Source organism: Delphinus delphis, chromosome 4 (assembly GCF_949987515.2).
Source record: "Delphinus delphis chromosome 4, mDelDel1.2, whole genome shotgun sequence".
Lineage (NCBI taxonomy): Eukaryota > Metazoa > Chordata > Mammalia > Artiodactyla > Delphinidae > Delphinus > Delphinus delphis.
In genome coordinates, this window is record NC_082686.1 from 81,244,691 (window position 1) to 81,266,873 (window position 22,183).

Sequence of the window (22,183 nt, forward strand, 5' to 3'; positions counted from 1 at the left end):
CATTTCTAACTCTTATATTCAAGGCCTCTGGGTTTCCATTTTTGGAATTCTAAAATAACAATCCTAAATTGTTAGGATGAATGAGTCCCTGAAAGAAAATGAACTGCACAAATCCAAGCTGTTTCAAGAATAATACTAAGGTGTGGAGAGAGTGTGAACTTGAAGTAAATCTGAAACTAGTTCATCTGGGTCAAAAAAAAAACAACCCCAAAACCTCTCTACTACCATTGGCCTTAAATTATCTTCCTTATTTGAGAAACCAGTTTTCTATTTAGAAATGACTGTTTGAAAGATGCAGTTTCAATGAGAGGCAGCTGTTCCGTGATAGGCCCTCTTTCTGACCTGCAGTTCCCCTCTGAGTCAGGACATTCCCGATTTAGTACATTCAGCCAAGGTGGGTTCCTCTTACATGACCACTTCTTTTGGGAGGAGAAAGAAAGCATTAATACAAAGAATCTTTTTCCTTCTATTTTAGCCAGACTTAGAATAGAGGCCCTTAAAAAAATCGCCTGTCATTATTGTTAGTACTGGTAGAGGTGAAGAAAGGATAAGGCCAATGTCCTATAAATTCCATTTAGCAACTGCTCTTCCTAGTTGATGACCAAGGACATGACCAGCCAACCTCTTTACCCTGGCAAACTTGCCACTGGGCCATAGGTCCCCCTTGAGGACTCTTTGGCCCCTAAGCCCTCCCTGTGTGTAGGCCCATTACCCTGACCTCTTCCCAGCACCTGCCCAGCCTTTCCAGCCCCTTGTTGCAGAAGAGGCAAATAGATGGCCTTGAGGACCACTTCTCTTCCTAGCCAAAGCTATCCTCGCTCTGTCTGCGCTTTAGGACCTGGGCATCACACTTGTCTCGGGTCACGTTTTCTCCTCTCCGGAGGCAGAGTAAAGAGGTAGGGGAAGCCTGGAGCACCCCCTGGAGGCTAGAGTGCTGCCCACATTTTGAGTGGTCAGCCTGGGTGGTACTGTTCTACCTTTTGGGTTGCAAGTGTACATTATACAGTGACCTGCCAAACTGACTTCCATGGCAAAATTTAGTTTTTCATCTTCTGCCCAATAGTATTTCAGCTGGTGATTTGATTTTGAGATACCGTGTCCTGGTTGTGCCACCAGTGGCTGCCATTGCTGGAAGAGGCAGTGGAAGAGGGGGCAGGGGAGGGAGGAAACTTTTTGTGGGATGAGACCATGGAGCTGGGCCTAGCAGAAGCAAACCTCCAAATCACCCACCTCCCCTCCCCATTCTATGAAGTTACTAGATAATATGAACATTCTAGTTCATATAAGACCCCAGCAGTGTAAGAATGCCCCCAATAAAGCCCTTTCCTATAAAGTATAACCCCTTTGTCCAGTCAGTCCCTCTTTTCCACAGAGAAATTTAAATCCCTTTTTAAGGGTAAAACCACCATTTTCCTCTCTTCCTGCTTCTACCCGAGCCGGAAGGGCTTTGTTTGGGGGTCTAAAGGAAGCTACAACCTCGGGGCCCCTTAAGCTGGAGCTTTGGCTTCTTCGGAGCTGGATTTCTCCATTGTTGAATCTATCTTGTGTCATATATTCCACATTCCAGGGAGCAGTAAGAGCATAAAATACCATAACACCAGGCCCATCCAAACAAAATTTAGCAACATTTCACTTTCCAGAGCCAGTGTGAACACTGCAGCTTCTTGTCATCGAAGCACCAATCTCACATACAGCCAGCCTTTCCCCCCTGAGAAAGCAGCATTCTACAAGCCCAATACTTGATCTGGGGCACAACCTAGACCCATGTTGCTCTTGTCAGCTCGAGTCCATAACAGAGATTTAGGGTCATCCTAGGTAAACAAAATGGAAGAGAGGCCTACAGAGCATGGCCTCATGGTTTTAACTTCTTCATGGTATCAATTCTGTTGTCTAATTTACAACCCAGGTGGGAGACATTCTATCAATAACTCTAATTCCTGTCTCCTGGGAGAAATTCCACTGCCTTTGCAGGTGACCTCAGAAGTTTCAGATACCACTCTCTACTAATGCTATTTATACCTTTTCAAAGTTGGGCCAGTTTTTTTTTAAGCTCCTTTTCCTCCCTTTAATTTCTAAACTCTTGTATTCAGGACCTCTTGGTTTCCATTTTCAGAATCCTGAAGTGATCTTCTCATGTCCCTGCTAACCCTGTTTGTCTGCCACTCGATTTGTGCATTGAGAGGGGTCTCTCTGGAGACAGTCTCCATACCACCTTTTTAAAAATTTTTTATTTTATATTGGAGCATAGTTGATTAACAGTGTTGTATTAGTTTCAGGTATACAGCAGAGTGATTCAGTTGTACATATACATGCATCTATTCTTTTTCAAATTCTTTTCCCATTTAGGGTGTTACAGAGTATTGAGCAGAGTTCCCTGTGCTATATAGTAGGTCCTTATTGGTTATCCATTTTAAATATAGCAGTGTGTACATGTCACTCCCAGTCTCCCAATCCACACCATCTTTCAAGTAAGTGCCTATCATTTTTTATAGGAACTCGCCAAAAAATATTTCTGGGCTTGCATCCCCCAAAGTTTCTAGCTGTAGAATTCCAAATACTTGATATAACCTCATTTACTGTTATGAGTAAGAAAGGTGTTTTCTTCCCTCGCCTCTTTTCCCACTGTAGCAAGACCTGGCTCTAGTTTTGTAGGTTATTATTTCACTCTGGTATTACCCAGCCATCTTCATGCAGGGTCGTCAAGATTTGAATCTCGCTCTTGGGCTGGTCCTGTTCCAATACCAATGTAATTATAACCCTATTTGTTGGATCTGACGGTCTTTTCCCATAGTCCATGTCATGATGAGTTCAAAGGCTTTTTTCTTGAGCTGATTATGTTACCCCAAGTTTCTAGCTCTAAATCATGAAAAACAGAGTGGGTTTTTTTGTCCACACACCAATTCCTGAAGCCTCTCTTCTGCTGACTGTAGGTTTTTCCCACTGCTTGGGAGAAATCTGATTCCTGGAGCCAGATGTTCCAGGAACTAGTTTTATCAGTTCCTAATTTGGCTCCTACGTTATTTATTGTACGGAAGATGATATTGGCCATCCATATAGGGAAGACTTCTTTAATTGTTAATTGATGAATTCTGCTACTTCCTGGTTGATCTTACGTCCTGGGGCCCTGAAATATATCACCAGGGTGATAGTCAGTCCTTTGGTCCTTACTGAGAAACAGGACAAGTAAGGAAAGAATAAGCTGGAAAAATCAACATATCCCCCCACCACCATGATTAATCTCCAATCTAAAACCCTGAATACTATCCCTGTTACTCATCATCATAAACCTTGTAGTTCTATTTGATTTCTTAAACTATGTGAATTTATTAGTGTGATGAAAACAGAAGTTACTTTAAATAAATAAAATCTTCAATACTGCCACTGTGACAATTGTGAAGAGATCTTTCCCTATACCTACTGATACCAGATTCTATCCCAGAACAGAAGCCTTGCTTTCTCCACGTAGGACTTTGCCCAGGACAAATGGCAGCTATTCTTGCCATTTGAGATTCAGAATGAACCTGCCCTGAAATCTCAGCCCCTGCATGTGGTATGCTCACCCAGATGTTGGCTGTACCAGATGTTCATCATATTTCCCATGAGTTATGTGGAAAGCCTGTTTCCGTACCAGAGTCCTGCTGCCATTCTTGATTCCCAAAACGTAAATGCACAGGGGATTCTCCAAGCCAACAGACTTGAACACAATTTAGGTCTCCAGCTCCACACTCCTTTCTGATCTCTTAGCCTAATAAGCTAGGTTGGACCAGTTGTAGCTCCCAGAAACTCTTGTGCCTTTTTCCCCAAGGCTCAGGGCACCAGAAGTCCAGGCAACCCATTTCAAGCTTCCTCTCCTGGCCCTGGCCCTGCTCAGGCTTTATGGGCAGAAGGAGCCAAACCAGCTACTTGGAGGGAAGAATGAAGGAGAACCTCGAGGAAGAGAACTTTAATTCCTTTTAATTCTGCCAGCCTTCACAGCTTGCTGATGGCTGCATTGTGCCCTTCTGAGGACTCGGGATGAAATCTAATGAGTTGTTCGTCTGTTCCGGTAGCGTTCTGAATGTGTTGTGCCTATACATTCACAAGGAGTGGACATTCTCCATTTTTTTTTTCCAAAAATGCTTTGTGATCTTGAGTTGAGCTTACGTTTTAGTTCCTGTTATATGTGTATTAATATGTATATGGAACTACTGATCAATTTTACTTTTGTTAATATTTTGTACTTGTGTAATTGCTGTCTTTTTACCCAGGCCATAGTAGAGGTGGCACTGGGCAGTAGTCATGGTGATAGCAGGGGCAGTTTTCATTTTGCCCTCTCTTGGGTGTTCCCTTCTGCTTTCTAAGTGGGCCAGGGCCAAAAACATATTTGAGAATCACTGGCTTAGATGTTACGAGTATGACAACATTTGTCCTTGTGTAATTTTAGATTCCCAGGGCTGTATTATCCAAACATGGTAAAGGTACGGTATAAACAGGGCAGTCTCCTTCCAGTTTGGTAATGGGCCAGGGGTGACTTCCGTCGTGTGTAAATGCATGGTTTTGAAGTTCTTAGCACGTCTACTGACCTGTTAGTCAACCATAAGATAATTTTTTTCTCCAAGTATCTTGGAGGAGATGAGATATAATAGCTGTTTTATCGATTTATTTTTAAAACATATTGCTACATTTACTTCATTTCTCTGTGTATAGATTTTTTTTTTCCAAGTTATTGGAAAGTAAGTTGCAGGCACTACGACATTTCACCCCCAGATACTTTAGCGTGCATCTCCGAAGGACATTCTTCTACATAGTCAAGAAAACTAACTTATTCAGTAATATTCCCCAGCTGTCTTTTATAACTGATATTGACATTGTTATTGATATAGGATTTGATTAAGAATCATACATTATGTTTATTGTTATGCCTCTTTTATCTTCAATCTATAACAATCTGCCTACCTTGCCGCCTCCCCCCAATAACACTGACCTTTTTTAAGAAATGAAATTGAGTTATTTGTAATGAGGTGGATGGACCTAGAGTCTGTTATACAGAGTGAAGTAAGTCAGAAAGAGAAAAACAAATACCGTATGCTAACGCATATATATGGAATCTAAGAAAAAAAAAAAAAACGGTACTGGGCTTCCCTGGTGGCGCAGTGGTTGAGAGTCCGCCTGCCGATGCAGGGGACACGGGTTCGTGCCCCGGTCCGGGAAGAGCCCACATGCCACGGAGTGGCTAGGCCCGTGAGCCATGGCCACTGAGCCTGCGCGTCCGAAGCCTGTGCTCCGCTATGGGAGAGGCCACAACAGTGAGAGGCCCGCGTACTGAAAAAAAAAACAAAAACGGTACTGATGAACCTAGTTGCAGGGCAGGAATAAAGAGGTAGACATAGAAAATGGACTTGAGGACATGGGGTGGGAGAGCAAAGCTGGGGCGAAGTGAGAGTAGCATCGACATATATACACTACTAAATGTAAAATAGTTGGCTGGTGGGAAGCAGCAGCATAGCACAGGGAGATCTGCTCCGTGCTTTGCGATGACCTAGAGGCAGGTAGGATAGGGAGGATGGGAGGGGAGGCTCAAGAGGAAGGGGATATGGGGATGTGTATGCCTATGCCTGATTCGCTTTGTTGTTCAACAGAAACTAACACAGTACTGTGAAGCAATTATACTCCAATACAGATTAAAAAAATAAAAACTGACTTCTTTTGAAGGGTCCTGGCCAGTTGTTTTGTAGTTGTTGACTTTTTTAGGGTACATTTTTAAAGGATATGTAGAAATGCAAACAACATACAGAAATGCTGACCTTAGGCCTGGAAATTCCCTATGTTTTGGGTTTATTCACCTCTCATATCCATGTTATAATGTTGACCTCTAAACACTGGTAAAAGAACAGAGTGAGTCAGATGGAGAGAGACTGTGCATGTTTACTTAGTTACATGCATGTTTAGTTCCCGGAGAGAACTAAACATGCATATAACTAAGTAAATGAATCCCTCAAAAGGAGAGGGCTTTTGAGGGATTCATTACAATTTTTTAGCAAAGCTTACTAAATAGTTGATTTTACTATTTATGGATGATTTTTTGCTGTATTCAATTTTTGAATTTATGTTTACAAAGGTTAGCTGTATCAGATATTAAAGAAAATGGCACAGTCCCCCATATCTCCACCAATTCTGCTTTTAGTACTTGTGCCCCTTAACTAAATTTGATAACATTTCAAATTTTTATTTTTGGAAACTGTCTCCAGGCAGAATCAATGTTAACCATCCATTCAAACGGGTTTGAGCATGTCTCTTATTTGGTTTAGAAATCTAAAAGGCATCTCCTTTTCCAGATACTTTTTTTATGTGCCAGAACCCGTCCACTTATCTCATCTCCCTTAAACCTCTTTGGTTCCCAGAACAGGGTATTATCTCCTGTCCTTGTCATTTGCTATAGCAATTGCAAAGAATATTGAGATTAGGAATATATTTTATGCTTGAAATGAATTTCTCATCTACTCAGGCCTAAAATAAAGACATATTTCTGACCCCTTTTAGTAGTATGGTAGAACTTAAAGTAAGCCTCAGCCTGCCTACCCCTTTTTTCTTACTCACTAGCTATCTATGCTTTGTCTCAGAATTTGTCCAAAACAGGCCAGCACTAAGGAAAGGTAGCAGTATGTTGGAAAGTAAGCCTTTTGGTTTTGTTGTGCACAGAACTCAAGGGACACTGCACCTGGTGACTTAAAGCCCTCTGGTGTTTGCCAACTGGGTACCCTGACAAGTTAAGAGTCATCAGGGGAGAAGAGGCCACACCTGCTCCTTCCAGACGGCTTTTGCATTTCTGTTTTGCCAGTGTCAGTTTTAAGTTCATATGTCCCTCTGCCCTCTTTCCTTGAGTTCTACTGACAGCCACAGTCAAAGAGCAGTACAGGCAGGTGTCTCGGGCTTCCCCCCACCATCATTCTTTTTTTTTTTTTTTGCGGTACGCGGGCCTCTCACTGCCGTGGCCTCTCCCGTTGCGGAGCACAGGCTCCAGATGCGCAGGCTCAGTGGCCATGGCTCACGGGCCCAGCCACTCCGCGGCACGTGGGATCTTCCCGGACCGGGGCATGAACCTGCGTCCCCTGCATCGGCAGGCAGACTCTCAACCACTGCGCCACCAGGGAAACCCCACCACCATCATTCTTGAACTAAACAGTATGTATTCCATACTATGGAGGGAAATGAAGCAGGATGGTAGTGGCCTAAGACAGGAACAGTGACCCAAAGCTGGTGGCACAGGGAGTAGTAAGCTTAGGAATGGACCTTCCCTTTAGGATTATGGCTCTGGAATCCTGAGAAGTCTCTCAGCCATGACTGTGTACATCCACACCACATTTGTTCACGAGTGCTGTGAGAGGCTCTGGAGACACGGGCTGGCACGTGGGACATAGCCTCATGGACATGCCATTTGGAGGCAGGTGTTGGTGTTCTGGTCAACCTTCCATGTATGGTAAGAAGATCGTGCCTGTCAATCGTGACCAAATAAGGTCCTATCCTGAGGTCATGCCTGCACAGCTGATTTGGGAAAGATGAGTCTGTTCCAGATGCAAGTAATGAAACTGAAGAAGGTGGAGAGGAAAACCCCAAAACAAAATCAGAACGGCGGCACCCAACAGAAAGCAGGCAGAGCCTGTGTGTGATGCAGGAGAAGTAGGATGGTCTTAGTCTCTCTCCCGCGCAGACCGCAGTATAACTGATTGGCAATTTCTTTAACACTCAGCGACTACATAAATGCTGTATGTATTCACAACAAAGGCTGTGGCGAATTGAAATTTTGATGATCACGAAACACCAAAGGAAAGGCTTATTATTAGACAAGGTGGTTTTTGTCTTTCTGAAAAAAATTCCTTTTGACTCAAACTGTCGTGCATCATAACATTCAACAAAAGTGTTTTCCTTTGTTTTGATCCTCTGTGCTGTAATAGTGAAGTTCACTGCCAGCACTGGCATGGGGTAGCTGCCTTGGACAGAATCCACAGGCCTGTACTTGTGGGCAGGAAACAGATTTTGTCAGCAGAGGGAATTATTATTTCTCTTGAATGGACTAGTTTGTCTATATTTTTTTTCTATTTTGAAACAGTTGGGTTATGTCTTTGAAAGACTGCTTCTACACCATCACAGAAGGAAGATTTTCTAAAGTTTGAGAAATCTTAGTATTAACTCAGTGATGCTATTTGACCAGGACAGGGCTGTGTTTTTTTTTTAAAATAGGAACAATTGAAATAACACATAGCAATCATAAGAGTACAGCTTGATAAATTTTCATACTGTATAAGCCTTTAGATCAAGACCTAGAACTTATCAAAATACAAGGAGACTCCATGTGCTCCCTGAACAGGCACCACCCCCAGACCCAGGAGTAACCTCCATCCGGACTTTAAACACTGTAGAGTAATTTTGTTTCCTTTTGAATGTTATTGTAAACGGGCTCATGTAGTGTCTGGCTTTTTTTGTAGTGTCTGGCTTTTATTTATGAGCCCGTGTTGTTAAGTGTGATTGTAATTTCTTCATTCTTATTTCTGTGTAGTATTGAAATTTTGTTTGAGATTACATTGAGCTATACATAAATTTGGGAAGAACTGATATCTTTACAGTATCAACCTTCCAACCTATGAACATAATATATTCTTCATTTATTGAGAGTTCTTTGATTTTCCTCAGGGTTTTATAGTTTTCAGTTTAGATATCTTGCATGTCTTTTATTAGGTGTGTTCCTAGGTATTTGATGTTATCTGTTGCTGTTGTAAATGTATTTTTTGAATGTCACATTGTTTTAGTTACTGTGTATATAAATCGTTCTTTTTATGTATTGGCCTTATAACCAATGATCTTGGTAAATTAGCTTATTGATTATTATACTTTGTGGATTCTTTAACATTTTCTGTGTACCCAACCAGGCCAGCTGTGAATAATGAGAGTTATATTTTTCTTTCTAATCTTTTTGCCTTTTATTCATTTTTCTTAACTTACTGCACTGGCTAGGATCAGGCTTGATTTTTGATCACTGTGTCAGATAGAAAAATATTCCAAGGAGTTCCCTAGTAAGAAAAGCAACTGTGAAGTTAAGTTGGTTGATCTGTGAACATCGTATCTAAATTTTAGGTGGTATTATGATGGTCTACAAAGCAGCATATTGTACTTTGTAATGCATGCCCACAGATATGGACTTAGATCTTGTCAGCCAGCCACCTTGTCTTTCCTACCCCTGACAAGCAGAGACTCTCATATATTTGTGCATGGATCCTTAACAAAGTTCTTATAGTCAAATAGGGGTCCAGACAGCTCACTCAAAGTGTTCTTGCCTCAGAGGTGGCATTAAGAGGGAATGTCAAGAAGCAGTTTCAGGAGGGGTGGGGCATTTGGGGTGCGAGATGGTATCCATGGCAACAGTGTGGCATCTGGCTGATCAGTGACTGGCTGTAGAAGATGCCAGACTTTCCAAAGTGCCTGCAGCTATCTGAATGAGAAGATTTTGATCAGCAGGATATAGAAGGGAGAATGAGATCTTCTAGATGGAATACTAGGTTGGGAGGCAAGGACTGTAAGAAGTAGAGGCCACTGGAGTCAAGAGATGTCAGTTGCCAGTAGGAGTGAGGCAGGGATCCTGGGTATTTTGGTGGCCTAGAGATGGGGAAGGTGTAAGCCCTTGAGTGGATTCAGGTGTATCAGGTGTGCCTCCAGCTGGCGAGTGCAGAGTAAACATGAGGACACAGACCCTGATAATTGGCGAATAGTATTCCTTCATCTTCTTCTCTGGTGTTGTCTTCTTTCTCGACCTCTTTCTGTATTTCTTTTAATCCCTTTTTGATGTAATCTTTTTCTCTCAGTTTCCCTCTGGGAAGCAATGTGATGGAATGACTAACAACTGTTTGGGACAGTATCCTAATCACTTACAGCTATGAGACTGTGGCGGATTACTTACCTTTTGATTCTTGATCTTCTCATCTCTAAAATGGAGACAGTGAAAGTAGCTTTCTCAGTGGGTTGGGAAGATTGAATAAAATAATGTATATAAACAAACTGGCCAAAACCAATGATAAGGGATCTGTCTGGCTGCCTCTCTCTTGGTCTACCTGGTTCTTTTCCAGAGGTGTTAGTTCTTATCCATTGTTCCTTTGTTCCAGAGCACTTTCTCTCAACCAGATGTAATGTGGTATTTTTGTTGTTTTCATTGAAAACAAAGTCTATGTCCTCTATTTTTGATGTACAAAGTGGGTGAGTGCAGTATCTCCCATTGCTGTCAATGTGGTAGATCACTGAAATGACAGTGGGGGGCTCTTGCCTCCTTTCCCCTCCAATATCAGAAGCTCCAAGACCTTGAGCAATTCCTTCAACTCCTCTGGGCCTCAGGGTCCTTATCTATAAATGTAAGGGCCTGAATTAAGTGGATTGTGAGGCCCCAGTCCAACTCTAATTACACCTGTGGGAAGATGCTGAAAGTCAGACCTCTCACTAAATTATGCATGCCCTGAAGGAAGGACTGACTGCCCTGTCTGTTTTGTTTACTGTCATATCCCCAACACCTTCAGGATGCCTGACCCATGGAAGATGTTCAATGAATGAATGATTGGATGAATGAACGAAAGAAATTTTTACAACAAGGAAGGCGGCCCGCGTTTGCCAGGAATTGTTCTCAGGGCAGTGTTGGCTTTATGGGCCCATCTTCTATAACTGAGCTTAAGCTCAAATTTTCTAACTGTAGAAAATGTTTATCAACTCAAATAGTCAAGTAGCATCTCTTTTCAAACTTCCTAAGGAGTTCATGCTCCTCTTTGTTTTTGTTTTTTTGTGTGTGTGTGTTTTTTTGTGTTTTTTTGCGGTATGCGGGCCTCTCACTGTTGTGGCCTCTCCCGTTGCGGAGCACAGGCTCCGGATGCGCAGGCTCAGCGGCCATGGCCCACGGGCCCAGCCGCTCCACGGCATGTGGGATCTTCCCGGACCGGGGCACGAACCCGTGTCCCCTGCATCGGCAGGCGGACTCTCAACCACTGCGCCACCAGGGAAGGTCTATGCTCCTCTTTTAATTGCAATTCATTGCCGTGCTTTATAGTCCTCAGTCTCTGTCATCCTTTAGTAAGTTGCCCATGCGAAGGTAAATACTCTGTTTTTGAAAGCCCAGTGTATAATTACGCAACATCATAGCACCACCTGCAAGGTGCTATGCCATTTTCTTTATTTCTGAAGGCAGCATCACATATCTCATTTTACAAAGAGGGAACAGGCTGAAAGCAAGGAGCATTCCTTGGACTTCTAAGTTCCTGCTTAAAATACATGACTAGCTCTGACTAGTGCATACCACCGTCAGGCACCTTCATACATCCTCTGGCCCAGCAGTCCCTTTGGAGACCAAGCCTTCGTCGTAACCCCTCACAGGGCCCCTACTGGCTTTCCTGTCAGTGATCTGTGAAACTTCCAATTCTCGCTCCTGCTCTGTACCACTCTCCTCTCCCTCCTTCGAATGGTTGATTCCTGAGGGAAAGAATATTTATGACTAACATCGTGTCTAGCCTTGAAGGGTAAGTGTGGTCTCTGCCTTCAAGGTTAAGAATTAATTGGAAATATAACCCATTCAATCACTTATTATTGTAGTTGATTCAGGCTGCTATAGTACCACAGACTGGGGAGCTAACAAACAACAGAAATTTATTTCTCACTGTTCTGGAGGCTGGAAGTTTGAGATCATGATGCCAGCCAGCATGGTTGGGTGAGGGCTCCCCTCCAGGTCACAGACTTGTGTCCTCAGATAGCTGTGTCCTTGTGACCTAATCACCTCCCCAAAGCCCCTCCCCCTAATTATCACATAGGGCATTAGGATTTCAACATATGAATCTTGGGGGGTCACAAACATTCAGACCGTAGCACTCATCAGCTATTTCTTGAGCTCCTCCTTTGGTTAGAGAACATAAGATTCCAGGTATAGGACAGTTTGGTGTGGTGGAAGATACCATACAATCAAAAGCCAAAACTAAGATACTGTGTAGGTTTGAGGGAATCAGGACATCCCGTTAGCCAAAAGCTTAGATTCTCTTTCCAAATGGGTATATACTATTCCTGAAGACATTATGAAAGTTTGCTTTCTGGGAAGCTTTGGTTTACCTCTGGTGTTAGTCCTGTCAGCAGAGCTGGTAACTTTTATAACAATATTGTGAAAATGTCAAAACATTTCTAAAACCTGAAGTGAGAAAATTGAATCATGCCATAACTTGTTTACTCTCCAAACTTCGGTAAAACAGTGATTATAAATGATTTTCTTTAGATAAAGTCAGAAAAGTACTTTCCAGGACATGTAACTTCTGTTTACGCTGGGGCATCATCACCTTCCCTCATTACCTTGCCAAAACTTTTATGGCAGAAGACTGGTAAGAGGAGAAGCGATGACACAGGGGCAGTGCCGTGAACCACCAGAGCATCCACTGCGTTGGAGAAATGGTTTTCTGTGTCAAGTCGTCGATTCTTCCTTCTCGTTTACTAACAACATTCTGACAACAACAAGCTTAGCCATTTTCTGTGTCTGAATGTCTGAAAACATTTGATAGCAATTGAGGGTTGGCTGCCATGATGTCACCATCAAAAAATCACAAGAGAGACTCTAATGACTTCTAAATATAATCTGCCAGTTCTGAGCTTACTTTGCATGTTCGGGAAAAGCAGTTGGCATTATGTAGGAAAGGAATAATGAAAACCTGCCCTTGCCAGTCAGTCCCTGGCAGGACTTTGCTTTATAAACTTGTCATCTGTGATCTAGTCCTCAGTCTCATTTGTTCACTTCTGAGTCCAGAATTCAGGGGTTGGAGGAGGCACCTGAGAAACCAGTTGGTGGGAAGATTGTTCAGTCTTACCAGACAGGAAAGGGATGATCCTTTAGCTAATTCCCCCTAATAGAATCACTAAGAAAACCAATCTCCTGGAAGATGGCTTTAGAAGTAAAGATTGAACGGAACGGAAAACTTTAGTGGGTCACCAGAGCACTAAGCTCTGTTAGCTATTTAATGAGAATTTGGATCCAGTGGAGAACAGCTGGCAGGAAAGCTTAACTCGTTCCCCTCCCTCTCCTTCCCAGATGCTGGACAGAGAGTAGCAATGCTAGCCCGTAGCTAGAAGACAACCCTTACGATGCAGCATCTTTAGAGTTTGCCCTTCTACTTTGGGTAGAACGCCCTGTCTAAAATGAGTTAGCTCGTAGATACGGCAGAAAAGACAAAACTGGTTGGGTTTTGCTACTGCATGTAAGTCACCTTGGTTTGAAAAACTCTTACTCCTCTGCCCTCTCAGAATCACGTATGGAATGTGCAGTCGGCTTCTAAACATAAAGCAACAGCTCTGTATGCTATCAATTTAGGAAAAGTAATTGGCACCATCTGTGAAAGGATTGGTTATGAGAGCCTGCCCTTCGTGGCTGGGTACTAGGAGACGCATGGAGCCGACACGAGCACAGAGGTCTCCAGGCCTCCTCCTGGAGAAGAATGCAGTTAACCTCTCCTCGGTTGTGGTTTGGTCCATCGTTGTATTCCTTCGCTTTTAAAAATTTTGAAATGCCCCTAAAGTTGCGTATTTCTTACTCAGAGCTAATATTTAGTTGCTTGAGGAAGGACTTGGAAAAATCATGTGTTTTTTTTACAGTCATATATTTAATTTGTATATATGCCTCTGTATTTTGCCACAGGAATTTTAAGCCTTTGATAAGCTAACGTGTAATGTCTACCAGTATCTTTTTGGTGGTGTTTTGTCCTTTTCAGAAACAAAATTGTTCTTATCTGCAATCCTTGGTGTTCTATCACACCTGCATTTTTCTTGAAGAACCATCACCTACAGGTTCTTTAAGGGCCTCAGAGCTGCTAGGAAGCAGACCCAACACCAAAGAAGTTTGGTGAAAACAGACTTGGCTAATGTAAAGTGTCAGATGGTGATTTCTGACTTTAAAGAACGTTTCATTGGTTTTAGATGGTAGGCTCTGTGTTAAGGGTTGGGCTTTCTCTGGCATGTGATTTGACACGAGTTCCAAGAACAATCAGCTAGTATAGGGTTTGCAGAAGGAAGCATTGTGCTCCCTGTTAATCAGCTGTCCTCTGTTCCTCCCTCATCCCTCTTCTGATTTTAGTGGTGCTTCATGCCCCACCTCCAACCAAGATCAAACGGGAGCTGCACAGCCCCTCCTCTGAGCTGTCGTCCTGTAGCCATGAACAGGCTCTCGGTGCTAATTATGGAGAAAAGTGCCTCTACAACTATTGGTAAGTGGAGCCAGAGGAAGGCTGGCCAGGGAGTGGCCGGCACGCTGATTGCTTACAGTATTACTTAGCAGATGCTCAGTGTAGCGCACCCCATCTTTCGTGGCAGTGTAATGATCCTCTAGGTGTAGCCAGTCCAAATGCGGCTTTGTCTGCATGTAAAATGCAAAACTGTTAAATCGGCTCTCCGGGGGGGACTGAGTTCATGGGGTACCGAGCCCTCCTAAGGGAAAGAACCTTGAATGCTGGGATATTTGATCTGTGGCTTCGAGGGAGGGAATATATGCTTCTTCATGTCTATCATATGTTAATGTGAACTTTAAGCACCAAAGAAGTAATCTTCAAATCAGAATATATGAAAAAGTCCCCATGCTTGTGCCCTTTACTTAAGAATATCCAGGCCCCAGGAATGAAGCTTTAATTTTAAATCATTCTTTGCTCTGGAAGATAAACACAGGCCTGCCTGAAAGGGGGAGGAGAAGAGTTGTTAAGTGATGTTACAGCAGAAATTTATCTTCAATAAAGATTCTAATTCCTGGGAACCCTGGAATTCTTGGAGAGGGGGCCAGAAAACTCCTCCCAAGGCATACTTTCTCCCCTCATCTATCCACCCCTGCCCACGCATACATGGAGAGTTCTTTTAGAAAAGGGGAAAAAGGAAACCGGAAGCAGAGGCTAAAATTATCTTTGAGAAGAATCACTAGAAGTGTTAAACAAGTCCCTGTGACGCAGTGTGTTTGTCACTTTGCAGAGGTACAAATATTCCCTCGGGCTGCCAGCAATTTAACTATGTTAATGCTGTCATTTCCTGGCAACCGTGGGCTGCAAGCTGGACCTGGTGACCATGCTAATGGCTTCATTGCAGCTAAATGGTTCCTTCTCTTTTTCTGTTTACAGTGCCTATGATAGGAAGCCTCCCTCTGGGTTCAAGCCATTAACCCCTCCTACCACCCCCCTGTCACCTACCCATCAGAATTCCCTATTTCCCCCACCTCAGGCAACTCTGCCCACCTCGGCACATGCCCCTGCGGCTGGCCCAGTACCAGGTGTGGGCCCCACCCCCAGCCCTCATTCACTTCCAGAACCTGGACCACAGCAGCAAACCTTTGCGGTCCCCCGGCCGCCACATCAGCCCCTGCAGATGCCAAAGATGATGCCTGAAAACCAGTATCCATCAGAACAGAGGTGGGTGCATATCTGGGCTTCCTTTACTGCCTCCTTCCCCCTCCCCTTTACCTCCCAGGGAGCGGGGAAGCAGTTAGTCATATTTACCAGGTACCTATGAAGATCTCATTCCATTGAGGCATCTTGTGATGTTAGACTACTAATAATATGAATAGGACCTGTTTATATATCACCCTGTACCTGAGGTACTGCACATGGGTTATAGACATTACAGCATCCTTGTGAAGTAGGTAGGGGAGAGGTAGCTGGTACTCTCCCCATCGCAGAGGCAGGGGAAGAGGGGCCTGCTCAGGATGCACAGTCCGTTGACCATGGCTCCTCATTGGATGCTGCCTGCTAGAATTGCACTTTGGTTTATGCTACCCATAAATATTTTATTACCATTTTACTTACATATTAGGGAATATTGCTGAGTTATAGGAGGTATTATTACTCATTTGATTTTTAACACATTTTTACAGTAGGGGATTACCCAAGGACCTTATTTATAGTTTTTCACTTTTGAGATAGAGATCGTGACTTCACTCCAGGTAGTTCTACATTCTGAATAAGGAAATAGAGGCATCAGGAATAACTTGTCCGAAGTCATTCATTCTCAGAAAAACTAAGATGTAAAAGGAATCTACTCTGCAAACACCAGACTTAACCTCTTAGGTCCCAGCCTTCAAAGTCCATTACCTGCAGTACTCTAGAACTTTGGATGCTTGTCACCTTCCTTTATACAGGATATTCTGCGGACCTGTCTTTTTTTTATTTCAAGTCCCTCTGGGATGAGGAGATAACGTAGCGGGTAGTTGTCTGTGGTTACCAAGGGCTGCCAGGTGGTGACCATTGTTTGTCCTTTCTGTCTTTCTTGCTCTGCATAGGTGGGTGTGGGGGAGGAGGACAGGAGAGGAAGGACGTATGAGTGTTCCTTCCCCCGGCCTGGTCCAACCCAGATGCCTGCCGGTATTTAATTGGAGGTCACTTTCTTTATTTCTAGATGAAATGCAGAAAAGTAAGCACTCTTGTCTGGTTCCAATTCCCTTCCCCCTTTGCTGTGAAAGTCACCATAAAGAACTATATAACTTGTCTGGTTAGTGTTTATTCACCTGCTGAAGCCAGGGGGCCACAAACGCCAGTGATATACGGGGCCTGAGGGGAGAGTGTTGACTGGGGGCTGGCTCAGTGGTGGGCCTTGGTTTCCACAGGGAGCTCATCTGAAGGAGGCAGCTACCACGAAGCTTTTGCTAGTTCTTGCCTTGTATTAATAGTCTTATAGTTTTTCAAAATTTGGAAATTTGGATTTTTATGTAGAAATTCTAGGTTTGTTTGAGGTTTTTTTGTTTTGTTTTGTTTTGTTTTAAGCTGGCAACTAACTCAAATTTAAAACAGCAGTAACACTTTGCAGACTAAACAAAACCTCTCTGTGGGCAGAATCACCCTTAGGCCTGCAAGCTTGTGAACTCGAGCCTGGATGCCAGTTTTATTTCAATAATATTTCTGGTCTTATGTTTTTAAACAGTATCTTTCTGATTTTCTGCAGGGATTATTAATTGAAGAGGAGGGTTGGGGTGGGGTATATGTTTGGTATTTGAAATAATTAGCAAACTTTATCTTTATTACACCATATAGAAAGGAAAATTACTTCGTGTTGAGTCTGTTTTATTCCTGTTTCCTCCCAATCTCTGTTTCTTATCCAGGGGCCTGTGTAAATAGATGGTGTCAATAGCTAACTAAACTGGGGGAGAAATCCCCTAGTTCTGCTGTGGTTATTCACCCCTTGCAGCCCTGGCAGGCAGGGAGCCTTAGTCTCAGTGATGAAGTAGGTTTGCCTCCTCCCAAAAGGAGGACATTTGATCCCTGAGATTTGAGTGTCTGTCCTCAGGTGTCCGAAGGCAGGAGCCAGAAAGTAGGTATTTCTTTTGGGGGGTGATTCCTCCCTGAAATCTGCTTGTCCACCTTGCACTCACTTCACCTTACCCTCTGCCTTTAGGGATGGTGGGTCTGAAATAAAAAGACCTCACATACGGGAGTGATAGAGATCCTTGAGAGAATTGGGGTGAAGGGCAGGCGCCTGGAGAGGTGAAATACAAGCAAGACTGGGTGCTTAGGCTTCTACCCCCAGACCACTATAGTCTCCAAGCTGAGGGTACAGGAGTCCCCATGGGGGGCTATTAATAATGCAGATTTCTTGCTCTACCCTAGAGATGGAGTTGTGGTTCTGGGGCAGGACCTGGAAATATTATTGTCACACTTTGGGACATCATGGTGCCACCCTCTCTTCTACCCTGACGCCTACTCCAACCCATCTTTTTTTCTTTTTAAGCAGCAAGTACCCAATACTCTGAATTTTGTTCTTATTGCCCTTGTCTGTTATTAATGAGATTTGATATCTGTGTGATGCAGAATACATCAAAAACATGACAATTGATTTTGCTTGTAGATACTGGATACCGTGCAGAAAATGAGACAAACTAAAATCCCTAGTCTGATTTTGTAAAAGTAATAGGAGTTGTAGTCATGTATGATTACAAGCTTAATAATTACATATTCAATAACTTACGCCTGCCTGAAAGTGGGGCAGATTAGTTTGTAACTGTAGCTTGTTCTTTGCTGACTTTTAATTTAAATTAGAGGGAATATTGCTTCAAAACTAACCCCATAACAAAAATGTGATATTTTGCAGGATAGAAGGAAATATAGTCTTATTTGAGCTGTTTTTTTTTTAACAGCTCTGTAACCAAAGCAGAGTTAAAAAAAAAAAACAAAAATCCCATTTTACAGATAAGGAAAAAAAATCAGACCTCAGAGCATCTAAAGGACTTCCTAAAGGTCACATAGCCAAATACAGGGTCCTACATTTGGAAGCCAAAACATTAACATATAAGTACACCATTTTGGTTATGCTTGCAGGAGGGAGGTTGCTAACAATCTACTGAAAGCTGAGTAAGGGACCTTGAGAAATCCATTTCGACCTTGAATTTTATCCATCACTTTATCTCCTAAACTACCAGAACTTTATCCATCTCTTAAACTACAAAATCCTACTTAATTCCCACATCACTTATCTAAGCCCACATTGTAACACCTATATTTTTCTGTTTTGCTCACAGGGTGCCTTATTTCTTCAGTTGAATAGAGCAAACTCTTTCAGGTTTAAAAATCATGACTTAGACCCCTTTCTTTAGACCACATTTAGCTCAGTATCTTGTCTTCAATGTTTATTGATAGCGATTGTTTGCTAAGATTATACTTTAAACAAGTAAAATATAATCCAATCAAGAGTACATTCTTAATGTTTTGTATAATCTTAGTATATAATTCTTTACAACTCAAAATTCGTTTTTAGAAGATAAATACTGTGTTGGAAAGCCGTGATTTATGTTCGTTATTTCCTCCCCTCAAGGAGGAGAAAAAAAAACAAACATGTAATTTGGCATGTTCAGACATGTTCCATTTATCCTTAAAGAGCAGCTGCTCCTTGAAGAGAAGTGCTTCTTATGCAGCTTTTCCACTCTCACAGGAGTTTTCACTGTGCTGTTTACGAGGTTCACATGTGCTGGGTGGAGGAACTTAGAAAATATTCCTATGTTATGCCCATAGTCCTGGCCAGATATGTTTTCATCTTTACTGTTCCATTTGTCATTCCATCTCAAGTTGAGTCCCCACAATTCAACTGAAGAGGCTCCACTAAGAAAAGCATCATCTAAGAATTTTGGAATACACTGCTGTCGCACTTACGTGGCATCAAGAAAAGACCAAATTTAAGGAGATACCCCTGATGGTGGAAAAATCCTTTGCTTCTTGATGCTTCCTAAGGGCATCAGTATCGCAATAGGCTATCACACTGAAATCGATAGTCAGAACCGAGTCCCCAGAGTCATCAAGAAAGGGTCTGTTGTGTGCCACACAATCTAAAGGAGTGAGTGGCCTGGTTGAGAAGGTTCCCTCAGTGGTTATGATCGAAACTTTAGAGCTTAAAGGATGAGCCTACATTTTCTAGAATTGTGATTAAATAGAAAACTATTCCCTAAAGATGCTAGATTAAGAGATGTAATATATGCAAGTTTTTCTCTTGCTTCCACTTCCTCTCTTAAAGTCCATCCCTAATAAATTGCTGTTCATTTTTGTCCTTCATATTTCGTAGTTTTTAGAGAGGGAAGAACTTGACAGTGAGTCACACTTGTAGCCTGGCTGACGCATGCCTCTCCACGCACTCCTGTTAACAGCGTGTTATGTGTGGCAGCGCAAATTCACTTTAGGATCCAAAACTGAGTTTCATAGATGCTTAATGGAACCTTCTTTGACGGACTGAATAATGTACTTCTAATGGTTCCAGTATGGGGTGATTTTTTTGGTTCTGAATCTTAAAAGGGCTTATTTTCTACATTTCCCCATGTTTACTATAGGATTTTTTTGGGGGTGGGGGGTTGCTCTTGGTTTTGTTTTTTCTTTTTTACCTTTTATCAAGCTAAAGGAAATTTCCTTCTTTCCCTAGTGTACTGACTTGGCCTCTCACCGTTGTGGCCTCTCCTGTTGCGGAGCACAGGCTCCGGACGCGCAGGCTCAGCGGCCGTGGCTCACGGGCCCAGCCACTCCGCGGCATGTGGGATCTTCCCAGACCGGGGCACGAACCCGTGTCCCCTGCATCAGCAGGCGGACTCTCAACCACTGCGCCACCAGGGAAGCCCCTGTACTGACATTTTTTAATATGACTACATACTGAGTCTTATCAAACACTTTTTCTGCCTCTATTGAGAGGATCAAACAAATTTTCTCCTTTAATTTTTCAATGTTATGAATTACATTGAGTTATGTGAAGCCAACCTCATATACTTGTGATAAGGCAAAATTATTTGTTATGTATTATCATTTATACATTGCTGGGCTAGGTTTTCCAGTATATATTTAGGACTTCTGCATTTGTATTTATGATTGAGAATAATGTATACTTTCTCTTTCTTACATTGTCCTTGTTGGGTTTTAGCATTGAGGTTATACTCACCAAATGAGTAGAGGGTATTCTCCTTTCTACATATTCCAGAATAGCTCGTGTGAATTTGGGGGTTTTCATTCCTTGAATTTTTGGAAGAATTTACCAGTAAAATCATTTGGGCCTGATGTTTTCTTTGTGGGAAGATTTTTTAATTACTGGTTGCTTCAGTGTCTTCACCTTTTATGGTCTTGCTCTGGGGATTCCTATTTAATTGAGTGAATTTAATAAATTATTTCTCTAGGAATTTTTCCGTTTTACGAGTTTTAAAATTAATTGGCATAAAGCTGTTCGTAATGTTCTTTTAACAACCTCTATAGCATCTGTTTATCCATTTTTCATTTTTGATGCTATTTATCTAGACCTTCTTAGTCTTAGCAGATTATATCACTCATCTTTTCAACAAATCAACTCTGGCTTTGCTCATTCTTTCTATTGGATGTTTTCTATTTCATTGATTTGTGCTCCTACTAAAATGTTTTACTCTATTTTCTTTGCTTATTCTGTTTTTTCCAACTTCTTTGGTTGGATGATTTGCTCATTAATTTTTTTAGCTTTCTTTATACTATAACCATATAACCAAATAAAGGTTCTCCTAAGGCTGGGGTGACAATACATTCAGTTTTTCCTGGGTCACTTATGGTTTATGAAAGTAATTGCTAATAGCTTCCCTTTTCACTCCTCAAAATATCATGGTTGGGACAATCAATTATTTGATCTCCCTTCCCAAGTCCTGCTTTAGCTGTATCCCACAGGGTCTGATTTGTGGCATTTAAAAAATTCAGTTCCAAGTGTTTTCTATTATTTCTTCAATCCTGGAGTTCTTAAAATATATATTTCTTGATTTCCAAACATATGGGAGTTTTCTAGCTGCCTGGACTACATGACTGTTATTTAAATGTCAGAAAGAGGGTATTTTAAAACAATTATAGAAACAATTGTACAAATAGTATAGGCCAATGGCTCTGGAGTTGAACAGACTAACAGCCTAAGATTGAATCCCAACTCTGCTACTTCCTATCTAAGAATTTTGGAATACACTGCTCTCTCACTTAACGTCTCTCCTATCTGTGTGACCTCAGGCAGGCATTTAACTTTTCTAAGCTTTGGTTTCTTCATCTGAAAATGGGAGAATACTAGATCATTGGGTGAATTAGATGAAGTCACATTGGCACAGGGAAAGTACTCAATAAATGTTTCCATGACAATTTTATTTCAAAAATCACTTTTATGGGGCTTCCCTGGTGGCGCAGTGGTTGAGAGTCCGCCTGCCGATGCAGGGGACACGGGTTCGTGCCCCGGTCCAGGAAGATCCCACATGCCGCGGAGCAGCTGGGCCCGTGAGCCACGGCCGCTGAGCCTGCGCGTCCAGAGCCTGTGCTCCGCAACAGGAGAGGCCACAACGGTGAGAGGCCCACGTATCGCAAAAGAAAAAAAAAAAAAAATCACTTTTATTGTTCCATAAAGAAAACTATCCTAAAGGAATCTTCCTTAAATGATGTAGATACTACAACGTAAATTTTAGTTGGTTCACTGTTTAATATTAAGTTTTAAAAATGTAAACCTCCCTGTATCCCTAAATCTTCTCATCATTAGACTTACTAATGTTGTACACGTAAAACTAATACTTTCACCATCTAATCTCCTGGTAACATCTTGTATTTACATCACCTTTTTTCTTCCATGTTAGATCTTGAGAAATCAGACAAATATCTAGGCCTTTAAAGGACATATTTTGTTCATCATCTCTTTATGTTTTACCATAGTTTAGATAGGCCAATTTGAGTTTAGG

The 22,183-nt window shown here is 42.2% G+C and overlaps 1 protein-coding gene across 2 annotated transcripts in view; it reads left to right on the forward strand.

Moving 5' to 3' along the window:
• ETV5 (ETS variant transcription factor 5) overlaps positions 1 to 22,183 on the forward strand; it is a 56,257-nt gene that overhangs the window by 13,276 nt on the left and 20,798 nt on the right. For both annotated transcript variants that reach the window (XM_060010986.1, XM_060010985.1), the window contains exons 6-7: positions 14,105 to 14,234; positions 15,129 to 15,416. In XM_060010986.1, coding sequence (XP_059866969.1) covers positions 14,105 to 14,234; positions 15,129 to 15,416 — 418 coding nt within the window. The remainder of the gene's footprint in view (positions 1 to 14,104; positions 14,235 to 15,128; positions 15,417 to 22,183) is intronic.